General features: G+C 50.9%; 1 protein-coding gene across 5 annotated transcripts in view; it reads left to right on the forward strand.

The window, feature by feature from the left end:
• The window catches only part of LOC124049150 (collagen alpha-1(XI) chain-like), a 143,432-nt gene that overhangs the window by 23,417 nt on the left and 106,492 nt on the right, over positions 1–13,523 (forward strand). For all 5 annotated transcript variants that reach the window (XM_046370518.1, XM_046370520.1, XM_046370521.1 and 2 more), the window contains exon 2: positions 4,784–4,951. In XM_046370518.1, the coding sequence (XP_046226474.1) occupies positions 4,784–4,951 (168 nt within the window). The remainder of the gene's footprint in view (positions 1–4,783; positions 4,952–13,523) is intronic.

The raw sequence follows: 13,523 nt of genomic DNA on the forward strand, positions 1-13,523 counted from the left end.
TGGCTGGTCGCTAGAATAGAGGATATGGCTGGTCGCTAGAATAGAGGATATGGCTGGTCGCTAGAATAGAGGATATGGCTGGTTGCTAGAATAGAGGATATGGCTGGTCGCTAGAATAGAGGATATGGCTGGTTGCTAGAATAGAGGATATGGCTGGTCTCTAGAATAGAGGATATGGCTGGTTGCTAGAATAGAGGATATGGCTGGTCGCTAGAATAGAGGATATGGCTGGTTGCTAGAATAGAGGATATGGCTGGTCGCTAGAATAGAGGATATGGCTGGTCGCTAGAATAGAGGATATGGCAGGTCGCTAGAATAGAGGATATGGCTGGTCGCTAGAATAGCAATCTGAGACATAAGACATTCACCAGCCACTAATTACTTTAAAATACTTGCATAACGTTGGCTAGATTAACCTATAGCGATCATACTGTAACTCAGTGAGTATTAATGTAATCTGCCACGTTCTTCCTACCACAAGGCCCTAAGTGATTTGATGTAATCTGCCATGTTCTTCCTACCACAAGGCCCTAAGTGATTTGATGTAATCTGTCACGTTCTTCCTACCACAAGGCCCTACGTGATTTGATGTAATCTGCCATGTTCTTCCTACCACAAGGCCCTAAGTGATTTGATGTAATCTGCCACGTTCTTCATACCACAAGGCCCTAAGTGATTTGATGTAATCTGTCACGTTCTTCCTACCACAAGGCACTAAGTGATTTGATGTAATCTGCCATGTTCTTCCTACCACAAGGCCCTAAGTGATTTGATGTAATCTGCCATGTTCTTCCTACCACAAGGCCCTAAGTGATTTGATGTAATCTGCCACGTTCTTCCTACCACAAGGCCCTAAGTGATTTGATGTAATCTGCCACGTTCTTCCTACCACAAGGCCCTAAGTGATTTGCTGTAGCCTGCCACGTTCTTCCTACCACAAGGCCCTAAGTGATTTGATGTAATCTGTCACGTTCTTCCTACCACACGGCCCTAAGTAATTTGCTGTAGCCTGCCACGCTCTTCCTACCACAAGGCCCTAAGTGATTTGATGTAATCTGCCACGTTCTTCCTACCACAAGGCCCTAAGTGATTTGATGTAATCTGCCACGTTCTTCCTACCACAAGGCCCTAAGTGATTTGATGTAGCCTGCCACATTCTTCCTAGGTCCTAAACTAAGCCTGTTGTTACTATGAGACCTCAGTGGGTTTGGGTGTTTTCAGACTGCAATTTTAGTTCCCATCAGTTAGACTTGAGGGTTGACTTCATAGACAGAGGTCACTGTGTTCAGCCACTGTATAATCAGGAGAGAGAGAGAGGCCCTGAATATATTGATCCAGGTGGGGGTTACATTAGATTGAAGGAGGAAAGCCTAGGAGTGTGTATGTGTCTTTTTCTATGTATTAAAGAACTTCATACTCTTTGCTTCATGTTTAATGCATGTACAGTATGTTTGTGTGTGCGTGCATGAGCCATGTGTAAAATATGTGAATGAATGTGTGTGTCCACACACCTGTGTGTGCATGTCTTGACATGGTGCCCAGTTGCTGGGGCCTCGTGGTCCTAACAGTCAGTCAACGTTCTTCTTCTGTGGTGGCTGCGGTGTGGTTTCATTCCTCTCTACCTCCACCAGTATCCCATGGGCCTTGTGGCTGGGTTTCCCAGGAGACCAACAGACTCTGGGCTGTTGTATACTATTTAGCAGATGCTTTTATCCAAAGCGACTTACAGTCATGCGTGGGTGGCTCTAGGAATCAAACCCACAATCCTTACGTTGCCAGCACCACACTCTACCAACTGAGCCATACAGGACCTGTTGTCAGGTTGAGGATTAACATTGTGGTGGTATGGGAGTGACTGGGAGCAGGATGGAAATGCCAGGCAGCTTTCCCAATGGCACTAGAGAAAGGAGAGTCAGCAGGTTTATTCATATACTGAAGATCCTATTGTTGTAGATACAGTCTGTCCTCTGGGGACTCATGTGGACAGGATTACAGAGGTATTGTCGATAAAGAGAAAGATGACTCCTCTTTAAATACCTGCAATAATAATCACTATTTGTTTTACAGTTTTCCTTCAGTTTAGTTTTAAGATGTTTTCCCATTTTAAGTAGTTGGCTCGTGTTGATTTAAGTTTGTTTCACTTGATTTTGACAGTGGGAACTGTCCAACCCTAGTAGAGATCTATAGGACAAGCTATCTAAATTCAGTCAGTCAATCTGGCCAGTGAAAGTCATTCTCTAGCTGCTGGGTACATTGTATCACTCACTCCATTATGAGCTGATAATGAGAGACAAATCAGTGACTTTGTTTAGGCCATGCAACTACTTCAAGAGGCTCTGACATTCTGTGGTATGTTGTTGTTGCAGGGATGCCTCATTCTCATACTGGAATGTCTTAGAGAGAGGGTGGGCAGGGAGGGTTAGGGGGTAGGTGATGGGTGGACGTTGGTGGAAATTACTGCACCTTCCCCCAGATATCACAAAGTCATCTGGTGCGTCTGTCAAATATGTCCCCCCTAGCATTGGGATAATGTGTTGGGTTCAGCTGCTGCTCACATTTGGATGGAAAGACAATTATGTAGTGAGATAATAAGAGTCTTCCGATTGAAGACAGGAAGAGAGGAGAGGGCCAGCTCATAGAGGAAGCAAGGGAAGGCTCCGGATAATGAGGGAGGGAGAGAAAGAGAGACAGAAAAAGACAGGAAAAAAGAGAGAGGAGTTGGCGAATGAATCTCTACATCGTTCACATTCTTTCATCTGACTCCAATCCCATGTATTTTCCTCTTAATAGTCTACACACACCCATATGAGAGAGTTCACTCCCCCCCTCTCTCTGTTGATATGACCTACCCAAGTGGGAGCACGAGTGTTGTTAGGTGTGTTTACATCCAGTATATGTGTGGGTCTGGGAACATAGCGAGCTGTGTGTGTGAGCTGTTTGATTTGGGTGAGATATCTGTTCAGAATCAGAGACTGTACACTACACAGCGTGGAATATAGATCATCAAAATCACATTTTCAAATCTTTCTGTAGCTAGCTGACAGTGTTGCAATGCGTACTGCCTGATATCAACAGCAGTACAGTGGAAGTTATGATGGATGGTGATCCATGGTCATGTGAATCTGTAGTGGATTTGGATCTGTCATTTTGTTTAGCTGTTGAATGGTTTATTTCAATTGATCTGCGCTGCATGTGAGAGACTGTAATGTCCTCCAGATGGATGAAGTAATGGGGCAGTGGGAATAGTGCCCGCACTCCCTCCCTCACGCCCCCGCTCCCTCCAATCCTCCCTCCATCCCTCCACCCGTTTCTCTCCAGATGGATGGAGCTATTGAAAGCTCCTCCCTGAACAGCCTCAATAAATGTGTGTGGTCCTGGCTGACCTGACACCTGATCCTTCCTGCTTTACCTGTGTGTGTGTGTGTGTGTGTGTGTGTGTGTGTGTGTGTGTGTGTGTGTGTGTGTGTGTGTGTGTGTGTGTGTGTGTGTGTGTGTGTGTGTGTGTGTGTGTGTGTGTGTGTGTGTGTGTGTGTGTGTGTGTGTGTGTGTGTGTGTGTGTGTGTGTGTGTGTGTGTGTGTGTGTGTGTTTAAAGAGTGCCTTTCTCAGTCCAACTGGAGTGGTTCAACTGAACACAAGAATGCAAAAACAGGGTGCCAGAGAATGTGTGCTTTTGTTTTTGTTCTTAAAACCATGCCATAAACTGCTCCAGCTGTTGTTTTCCAACATTCAAACCCCCTCCCCTTTGTAATGGCCTCCCTCTACGCCCCAGTTAGACCCTGTCCCTATGTTGTCTCTACATGGTCCATCCCTTCTTCTGTCTCCAGACCCGTAGTGTGTGGCTGTGCTCAGAGCAGTACTGGGGCTATACTATATTCTCTGGGCAGTATCCTTGAGTCAGAGTCCATTGTAGCATCTGGCTGCAGACACATCTGTTTGTTTGTGGCTCATTAGGTCATTGGGGTTGTTTTGGCCAGCAGGTGTGCAGTCAGAGGTCAAAGCACAACGTCAGACCTTGTTCTGACCCGACCGTACTGCTCTTGCACCTGAGGTGCTCTGGAGGAAACACAAAGGCCCAGCCTGAGAGTGTGCTAATTGTATGTTTGTGGAAAGGAAGAGGAAAGCAGGTATAGTGGAGGAAGAAAGGGATGGAGGGGTGGACTTTGTTCATGGCAGTAGTTCATCATAGCATCCAACTTCCTCATAACCCCCTAATGGTTAAGATTTGAAATGTGGGCACATTTATCTGATCCTAGATCTCTAGTTAGAGTGTAGGGCGCACTCTCACAGTTTAGATTGGTTCTATAACTGTACCCCCTTCTCATAAGTGAAAAGGATGGAGATAATAGGGGTGAGAGGGGAATGGATAGATAGAGGGGGTCTGGAGGGCACCTATTGTACTGGAAGAAGGTCCCAGCTAATGGCTAGTGCACATGTGTCAAACTCATTCCACAGGGGGGCCAGGTGTCTGCGGGTTTTCGCTCCTCCCTTGTACTTGATTGATGAATTAAGGTCACTAATTATTAAGGAACTCCCCTCACCTGGTTGTCTAAGATTTGATTGAAAAGAAAAACCAAAAACCAAAAACCAGCAGACATAATGAGTTTGACACCCCTGGGCCAGTGAAAGCAGGATCTGTTTTTTCTGTCTACAGCCTGAGTAATTGGGTTACTTGAAATGGATACTGACTATCTCCCCTGATTGTGAAAGATGTGTGAATCTTAAATGAGTGTGTTTGATTTGAGTCGAACCTAAAATATTTATCTTCTCTCTTTCTCTCCGTAGTGGAGCCAGCGGACCTCTTGAAGATTTTAGATTTTCCCAGTTTACCTGAAGGCGTTACGAAAACCACAGGTTTCTGTGCGCATAGGAAGTCAACAAAAGGAGCCGATGTAGCCTACAGAGTATCCAAAGAAGCACAGCTCAGCGCCCCCACCAAACAGCTGTACCCTGGTAAGTACCTGATCATGACCCTTCACTGATTCGTTGATCTCCTTTGACCTCTGAACTTAAATGATACCTGTTACTTTCTTTTCATGTTTTGCTCAAGTACATTACTGTATCTCTCCTGATCGAGATCATCCCTCCCCCTGCTCCAATGTACAGATTGCCTTGTTTACTCAAATATCATCTAATGCATTTAGCTTTTCCAGGAAAATTCTTCCTGACTGGTGTTGCTGCTCCCCTACTAATTATGTTCCTATTGGCTACTTGTGGCCTCTCCTCTACTAAGTCTGTTCCTATTGGTTGCATGTGGCCTCTCCCGTACCTCTGGGTGTTGACCCATATGAACTCATTGGCCCCTAGTCAATAATAGAACACTGGTGTAAATCACTGGTGTAATATCCTGACATGGATGGAATGTCCCAGACTGCAGTAAAACCCCCATAAGATCTCTCCCTTTTCCTCCCACCTGGCCCATTCCTCCCCTCTGCTCTCCACACCTACCCCCTGGCCGACACGGCTCCTCCCTTCCCCTCCGCTCTCCACACCTACCCCCTGGCCGACACGGCTCCTCCCTTCCCCTCCGCTCTCCACACCTACCCCCTGGCCGACACAGCTCCTCCCTTCCCCTCCGCTCTCCACACCTACCCCCTGGCCGACACGGCTCCTCCCTTCCCTCCGCTCTCCACACCTACCCCCTGGCCGACACGGCTCCTCCCTTCCCCTGCGCTCTCCACACCTACCCCCTGGCCGACACGGCTCCTCCCTTCCTCCGCCGCTCTCCACACCTACCCCTGGCCGACACGGCTCCTCCCTTCCCCTGCGCTCTCCACACCTACCCCCTGGCCGACACGGCTCCTCCCTTCCCCTCCGCTCTCCACACCTACCCCCTGGCCGACACGGCTCCTCCCTTCCCCTCAGCTCTCCACACCTACCCCCTGGCCGACACGGCTCCTCCCTTCCCTCCGCTCTCCACACCTACCCCCTGGCCGACACGGCTCCTCCCTTCCCCTCCGCTCTCCACACCTCCCCTGGCCGACACGGCTCCTCCCTTCCCCTGCGCTCTCCACACCTACCCCTGGCCGACACGGCTCCTCCCTTCCCCTCCGCTCTCCACACCTACCCCCTGGCCGACACGGCTCCTCCCTTCCCTCCGCTCTCCACACCTACCCCCTGGCCGACACGGCTCCTCCCTTCCCCTCCGCTCTCCACACCTACCCCCTGGCCGACACGGCTCCTCCCTTCCCCTCCGCTCTCCACACCTACCCCCTGGCCGACACGGCTCCTCCCTTCCCTGCGCTCTCCATACCTACCCCCTGGCCGACACGGCTCCTCCCTTCCCCTCAGCTCTCCACACCTACCCCCTGGCCGACACGGCTCCTCCCTTCCCCTCTGCTCTCCACACCTACCCCTTGGCCGACACGGCTCCTCCCTTCCCCTCCGCTCTCCACACCTACCCCCTGGCCGACACGGCTCCTCCCTTCCCCTGCGCTCTCCACACCTACCCCCTGGCCGACACGGCTCCTCCCTTCCCCTGCGCTCTCCACACCTACCCCCTGGCCGACACGGCTCCTCCCTTCCCCTGCGCTCTCCACACCTACCCCCTGGCCGACACGGCTCCTCCCTTCCCCTGCGCTCCACACCTACCCCCTGGCCGACACGGCTCCTCCCTTCCCCTCCGCTCTCCACACCTACCCCCTGGCCGACACGGCTCCTCCCTTCCCCTCCGCTCTCCACACCTACCCCCTGGCCGACACGGCTCCTCCCTTCCCCTCCGCTCTCCACACCTACCCCCTGGCCGACACGGCTCCTCCCTTCCCCTCCGCTCTCCACATCTACCCCTGGCCGACACGGCTCCTCCCTTCCCTCCGCTCTCCACACCTACCCCCTGGCCGACACGGCTCCTCCCTTCCCCCGCTCTCCACACCTACCCCCTGGCCGACACGGCTCCTCCCTTCCCCTCCGCTCTCCACACCTACCCCCTGGCCGACACGGCTCCTCCCTTCCCCTCAGCTCTCCACACCTACCCCCTGGCCGACACGGCTCCTCCCTTCCCCTCCGCTCTCCACACCTACCCCTGGCCGACACGGCTCCTCCCTTCCCCTCCGCTCTCCACACCTACCCCCTGGCCGACACGGCTCCTCCCTTCCCCTGCGCTCTCCACACCTACCCCCTGGCCTGGCCGACACGGCTCCTCCCTTCCCCTGCGCTCTCCACACCTACCCCTGGCCGACACGGCTCCTCCCTTCCCCTGCGCTCTCCACACCTACCCCCTGGCCGACACGGCTCCTCCCTTCCCCTGCGCTCTCCACACCTACCCCCTGGCCGACACGGCTCCTCCCTTCCCCTGCGCTCTCCACACCTACCCCCTGGCCGACACGGCTCCTCCCTTCCCCTCCGCTCTCCACACCTACCCCCTGGCCGACACGGCTCCTCCCTTCCCCTCCGCTCTCCACACCTACCCCCTGGCCGACACGGCTCCTCCCTTCCCCTCCGCTCTCCACACCTACCCCTGGCCGACACGGCTCCTCCCTTCCCCTCCGCTCCACACCTACCCCTGGCCGACACGGCTCCTCCCTTCCCCTCCGCTCTCCACACCTACCCCTGGCCGACACGGCTCCTCCCTTCCCCTCCGCTCTCCACACCTACCCCTGGCCGACACGGCTCCTCCCTTCCCCTCCGCTCTCCACACCTACCCCCTGGCCGACACGGCTCCTCCCTTCCCCTCCGCTCTCCACACCTACCCCCTGGCCGACACGGCTCCTCCCTTCCCTCCGCTCTCCACACCTACCCCTGGCCGACACGGCTCCTCCCTTCCCCTCCGCTCTCCACACCTACCCCCTGGCCGACACGGCTCCTCCCTTCCCCTCCGCTCTCCACACCTACCCCCTGGCCGACACGGCTCCTCCCTTCCCCTCCGCTCTCCACACCTACCCCCTGGCCGACACGGCTCCTCCCTTCCCCTCCGCTCTCCACACCTACCCCCTGGCCGACACAGGATCCTCCCTTCCCCTCCGCTTTACCCCCTGGCCGACACGGCTCCTCCCTTCCCCTCCGCTCTCCACACCTACCCCCTGGCCGACACGGCTCGTCCCTTCCCCTGCGCTCCACATCTGGAACACGGCTCCTCCCTTCCCTCCGCTCTCCACACCTACCCCCTGGCCGACACGGCTCCTCCCTTCCCTGCGCTCTCCACACCTACCCCCTGGCCGACACGGCTCCTCCCTTCCCCTCCGCTCTCCACACCTACCCCCTGGCCGACACGGCTCCTCCCTTCCCCTCCGCTCTCCACACCTACCCCCTGGCCGACACGGCTCCTCCCTTCCCCTCCGCTCTCCACACCTACCCCCTGGCCGACACGGCTCCTCCCTTCCTCCGCTCTCCACACCTACACCCTGGCCGACACGTATCCCTTCCCCTGCGCTCTCCACACCTACCCCTGGCCGAATCCTCCCTTCCCTCCGCTCCACACCTACCCCCTGGCCGACACGGCTCCTCCCTTCCCCTCCGCTCTCCACACCTACCCCCTGGCCGACACGGCTCCTCCCTTCCCCTCCGCTCTCCACACCTACCCCCTGGCCGACACGGCTCCTCCCTTCCCCTCCGCTCTCCACACCTACCCCCTGGCCGACACGGCTCCTCCCTTCCCCTCTGCTCTCCTTCCACCTAGGGATCTGATTTATTGGCCATTACATAATGATCGTTGTCGTACATCTGGAACTATGAGTTATAGCTTACAGTGCTGCAAATTTTTGGGGCCAAATGTGCAGACTCACCTCCCGCTATGGACCCTCCTACTCCACACACACACACGCACACGCACACGCACACGCGCACACACACATGCACACCAGGCTGTCAAGCAGCCTTCTACCGCCACCTCTCTCAGGTATTCATGCACCATAATTCACTTCAGTAAGCATTAGCTCCGATTAAAATGTAGCCAAACTCTATAGACTTGCCAGGTTTTGTCTGTTTCATGCCTGTTGGCCTTACATGAACTGTTCTGGCCTCCAACCTGACATATTTGTTTGGGAGCAGAGTCGTTGTTGAGTGACTGATATGTATGATGATCCAAAGCCAACATATTCTAAAGAAAGACAATTAGTTCAGCATAACACCAAACACACTCTCTCTCTCTCTCTCTCTCTCTCTCTCTCTCTCTCTCTCTCTCTCTCTCTCTCTCTCTCTCTCTCTCTCTCCCCTCTCTCTCTCTCTCTCTCTCTCTCTCTCTCTCTCTCCCCGCTCTCTCTCTCTCTCTCTCTCTCTCTCTCTCTCTCTCTCTCTCTCTCTCTCTCTCTCTCCCGCTCTCTCTCTCTCTTGCTCTCTCTCTCTCTCTCTCTCCCGCTCTCTCTCTGTCTCTCTCTCTCTCTCTCCCGCTCTCTCTCTGTCTCTCTCTCTCTCTCCCGCTCTCTCTCTGTCTCCCGCTCTCTCTCTCTCCCGCTCTCTCTGTCTCTCTCAATTCAATTTGCTTTATTGGCATGACGTAACAATGTGCATATTGCCAAACACTTATTTTGGATATTTACAATATAAAATACAAATGAGAATCAAATTGTCAACGGGACAACAGTAACAACAATAACAAGTGTCAAAATAACCATACATTTAACAATAACAATAAGTATACAGTCTCTCTCTCTCTCCCCTCTCTCTCCCCCTCTCTCTCTCTCCCTCTCTCTCTCTCCCTCTCTCCCTCTCTCTCTCCCTCTCTCTCTCTCTCTCTCTCTCTCTCTCTCTCTCTCTCTCTCTCTCTCTCTCTCTCTCTCTCTCTCTCTCTCTCTCTCTCTCTCTCTCTCTCTCTCTCTCTCCCCTCTCTTTCTCTCTCTTGATTATTCTCCTATGATTCTCCTCACGTCTGTTCATCTGTGCACATCTGCGTTGAAAGAAAAGAATGAAAGATAAAAGAGGGGACAGACAGTCAGAGAGGCATACTAATTCTTCCATTTTGGAAACCTCATATTCAGATTCAGTGGGAATTATGCTCCAATAAAATTCATAGGTCTGGAAGGAGTGGGAGGTTGTAGAGAGTCAGGGGGAAACAAGAGCGACGGAGGGAGGAGGGGGTTCCACTTTTCCCCCTTCTATTGTGCTGACGTGGCTAACGCTTACTGTTCTGCAGTGACCAGCACAGCAACACTCAATTTTTCTGTATTTTCTCCTCTCTCTCTCTCTCTCTCTCTCTCTCTCTCTCTCTCTCTCTCTCTCTCTCTCTCTCTCTCTCTCTCTCTCTCTCTCTCTCTCTCTCTCTCTTTGAGCTTTAAATAACCTTTATTGGGTCTGGGAACCCACAACACAATAAACACTCAAACAACACCATGGTTACACATCAGTTAAAAACATGACACCAAATCGTCCTCCACAGTAACTAAACACAACAACCTCTGAATACCACATATGCTCATAAACAGATCAATGTTGTTAACCAGTTTGTAATAAGCAAACTCAACCCTCAGTCTCGTTCCAACATCCCCTCCAGCATGCCCACCATATCCAGAGACCCCTGTCTCCAAATACTGTTCTTTCATATCTTCCAGATTGCTAATTTAGCTGCCCCTGACACACAGTTAAGTAGGAGAACTACACCCCTTCGACCAAACCTGCACTTCGGCCCAAATATAAACTGTTGGGAAGAGATATGGCTCCATGTATTATCCTCCATTGGAGGTCAGTTGTCCTCTTTTCAATAGGCAGTTTATATAAAGACCGCCAACAGCCTTTTGGGGAGGCACCTGGACCAAACACAACCGCCCACCTCGTCGATTTTATCCATTCCAGGGTAGAAGCACGGGACACTTTTACACAAATATTTTACATGGCCTTCTTCCCCAACGCCTTGAACTCCCCCAGCTCCGGGGTATGGAAGGAAAGCAGCATCCCCACGTCCTCCTCGAATGGTGGTCCACGCGATCAAAAGCCTTCTCCCGATCCAAAGAAAGTAAACCCGTATTCACATCAGACAGTTTAGAAATGTTTAAAACATCTCTTATTAGAAACAAGTTATCAACAACAGAGAGGTCAGGTACACAGTGAGACTGGTCCATTTGGACCAACAGCCCCAGATACTCTTTCAACCTGTTTGAGAGACATTTACATACAATTTTATATTCTGCACACAGCAATGCAACACAGCAAGCCAAATTCCCCTTTTTTTTGGCAACAATGAAAGCACAGCACATTGACAGGATACATGAAGAGAACCCTCATGAAAAGATTCACACACCACTTCATAAAAATCCTCATCCCATAGACCCCCAAAAGTGCTTCTAGAACTCAGATGGTAAACCATCGATGCCAGGGGCTCGGCCTGATGAGAGCTGCATAACTGCTGTGGACAGCTCCTGCAGAGTGATGTCAGGGTCCAAAGCAACTCTCTGCATAGGGAGGAAGTTCATGTAACAGGATCACAATCCTCCACCTTCTAGAGGGCAGAGTAGAAATCCACGGCATCTCACCGTCATCCGTGGTCATCTTCCCACCAGGGAGACGAAGGCAGACCATCTGTTGCGTTGCAATGTTGACTGCCCAAGTTTTATTTTTTAAGTAGCAAGGATAGGATAGGCACCCTTCACTCTTTCATGTAAAAACAATCTCAGTTCATGTCTAAGTTCATAACTAGACCAGGGACATTCTGAGTGAGCAACTTCAACTCAATAGATTTGATGTCCTGTTCAAGGGCCCTGATAGTCTCTTTAACTTCAATACGAGACAGAGCAGTATACTGTTGACAAAACAATCATATTTGGGCCTTCCCAACCTCCCACCATTGTCTTGTAACCCTCCATTTTCCCCAAAACAACAAAATCCTTTGACAAAACATGACATCATGTAAAAATGTAACATTGCAATACCAATAAGGTGATGACCTTCTTGGACAGGACACGTGAATATCAACAGACACATTGTGGTGATCAGAAAAACCCACAGGAGTGACACCTTCCTACCCTACTACAGTAGTGCTCAGATACAGACATCCTGTCTAACCTTGCTGCACTGAGACCACCTTCAATAACTTTTAACCATGTGTACTGCCTAACTTTTGCATTCCTTACTCTCCACATATCAGAAAGCTCAAACTCAGTTAATAGACCAGACAGGCAAGTAACTGACCACAGGTGAGGTTCTTCAGCAGTGCTATCAACAGTAAAATCCACAGTACAGTTCCAGTCCCCCCCTAAAATCACACACACCTCTTGGTCATACAGTCTTAAGGTTTCCTTTATTTGATCAAATACAGCAATATGCTCTGTACCCTCATTAGGAGCATAAACATAAAATATATATATATTTTTTAAACATAACATCTGCCTTGACCAATAAAACCAGAACCTTGACAATTTCTGTTGTAGATACCACAGTCGAAGTCTGAGGAAAACAAAATTGCCACGCCAGCACTGAAATTAGTACCATGACTGAGTATATCCCACCACGTACCCAAGTCAACCTCATTAGCCTCATCACTGTGTCTCCTCCTGTAGGAAAACTACATTAAGCCTTTTCTGTTTTATTACTTCTAATACCCAAACCCTCTTATTCCTGTCCCTTCCCCCATTAATATTGAAAGAACGTACTCTTAGTACCTCCATATATAAAAGAGAAGGAAAAGCAGAAGAAACCACAGAGAAACCAGAATAAAACAATAAAACACCCTATGAATCATGATCATCATCATTGTTTTAATTTTCTCTTAACTTACCATGTTTCCCACTACCTTTTGCTGCCGTAACAGGAGTAACACATTTCCTCAAGCAAAAACACTTCTTCTCACTCAACTGGTCTAACCCCACCGTCTTCTGTAACATCACAGCTGACCTCACAAACTTATCAACATTTAAAAATCTGCCAATTTGACAGATTTCCCAAATGTCTGATCCAGGAACCCATTTACCTCTAGATTGTAAATTAAATTGTCACCAGCTGCTATGATATCAAGAGAGATATCATTCTCCTGATCCTCCTCAACTGAGGCCACAGACCCCTGACTCCCCTCAGCCACATCCCTCTCAACACTCCTCACTTGCACCCCAAGTTGTTAGTTAGATTACTGGAATTGTTAGTTAGATTACTTGTTGGTTATCACTGCATTGTCGGAACTAGAAGCACAAGCATTTCGCTACACTCGCATTTAACATCTGCTAACCATGTGTATGTGACAAATAATGATGATTTGATTTGATTTGATTTGATTTGATCAATTGTACTGGGCATCTCCTCCACTACCTGGGAGACTAGCTCCACATGAAACCTGTCCTGTACCCCAGTACTCATAGTGGGCATCTCCTCCACTACCTGGGAGACTAGCCCCACCTGAACCCTGTCCTGTACCCCAGTACTCATAGTGGGCATCTCCTCCACTACCTGGGAGACTAGCTCCACATGAACCCTGTCCTGTACCCCAGTACTCATAGTGGGCATCTCCTCCACTACCTGGGAGACTAGCTCCACATGAACCCTGTCCTGTACCCCAGTACTCATAGTGGGCATCTCCTCCACTTCCTGGGAGATTAGCTCCACATGAACCCTGTCCTGTACCCCAGTACTCATAGTGGGCATCTCCTCCACTTCCTGGGAGATTAGCTCC

Source organism: Oncorhynchus gorbuscha, linkage group LG11, assembly GCF_021184085.1.
Source record: "Oncorhynchus gorbuscha isolate QuinsamMale2020 ecotype Even-year linkage group LG11, OgorEven_v1.0, whole genome shotgun sequence".
Lineage (NCBI taxonomy): Eukaryota > Metazoa > Chordata > Actinopteri > Salmoniformes > Salmonidae > Oncorhynchus > Oncorhynchus gorbuscha.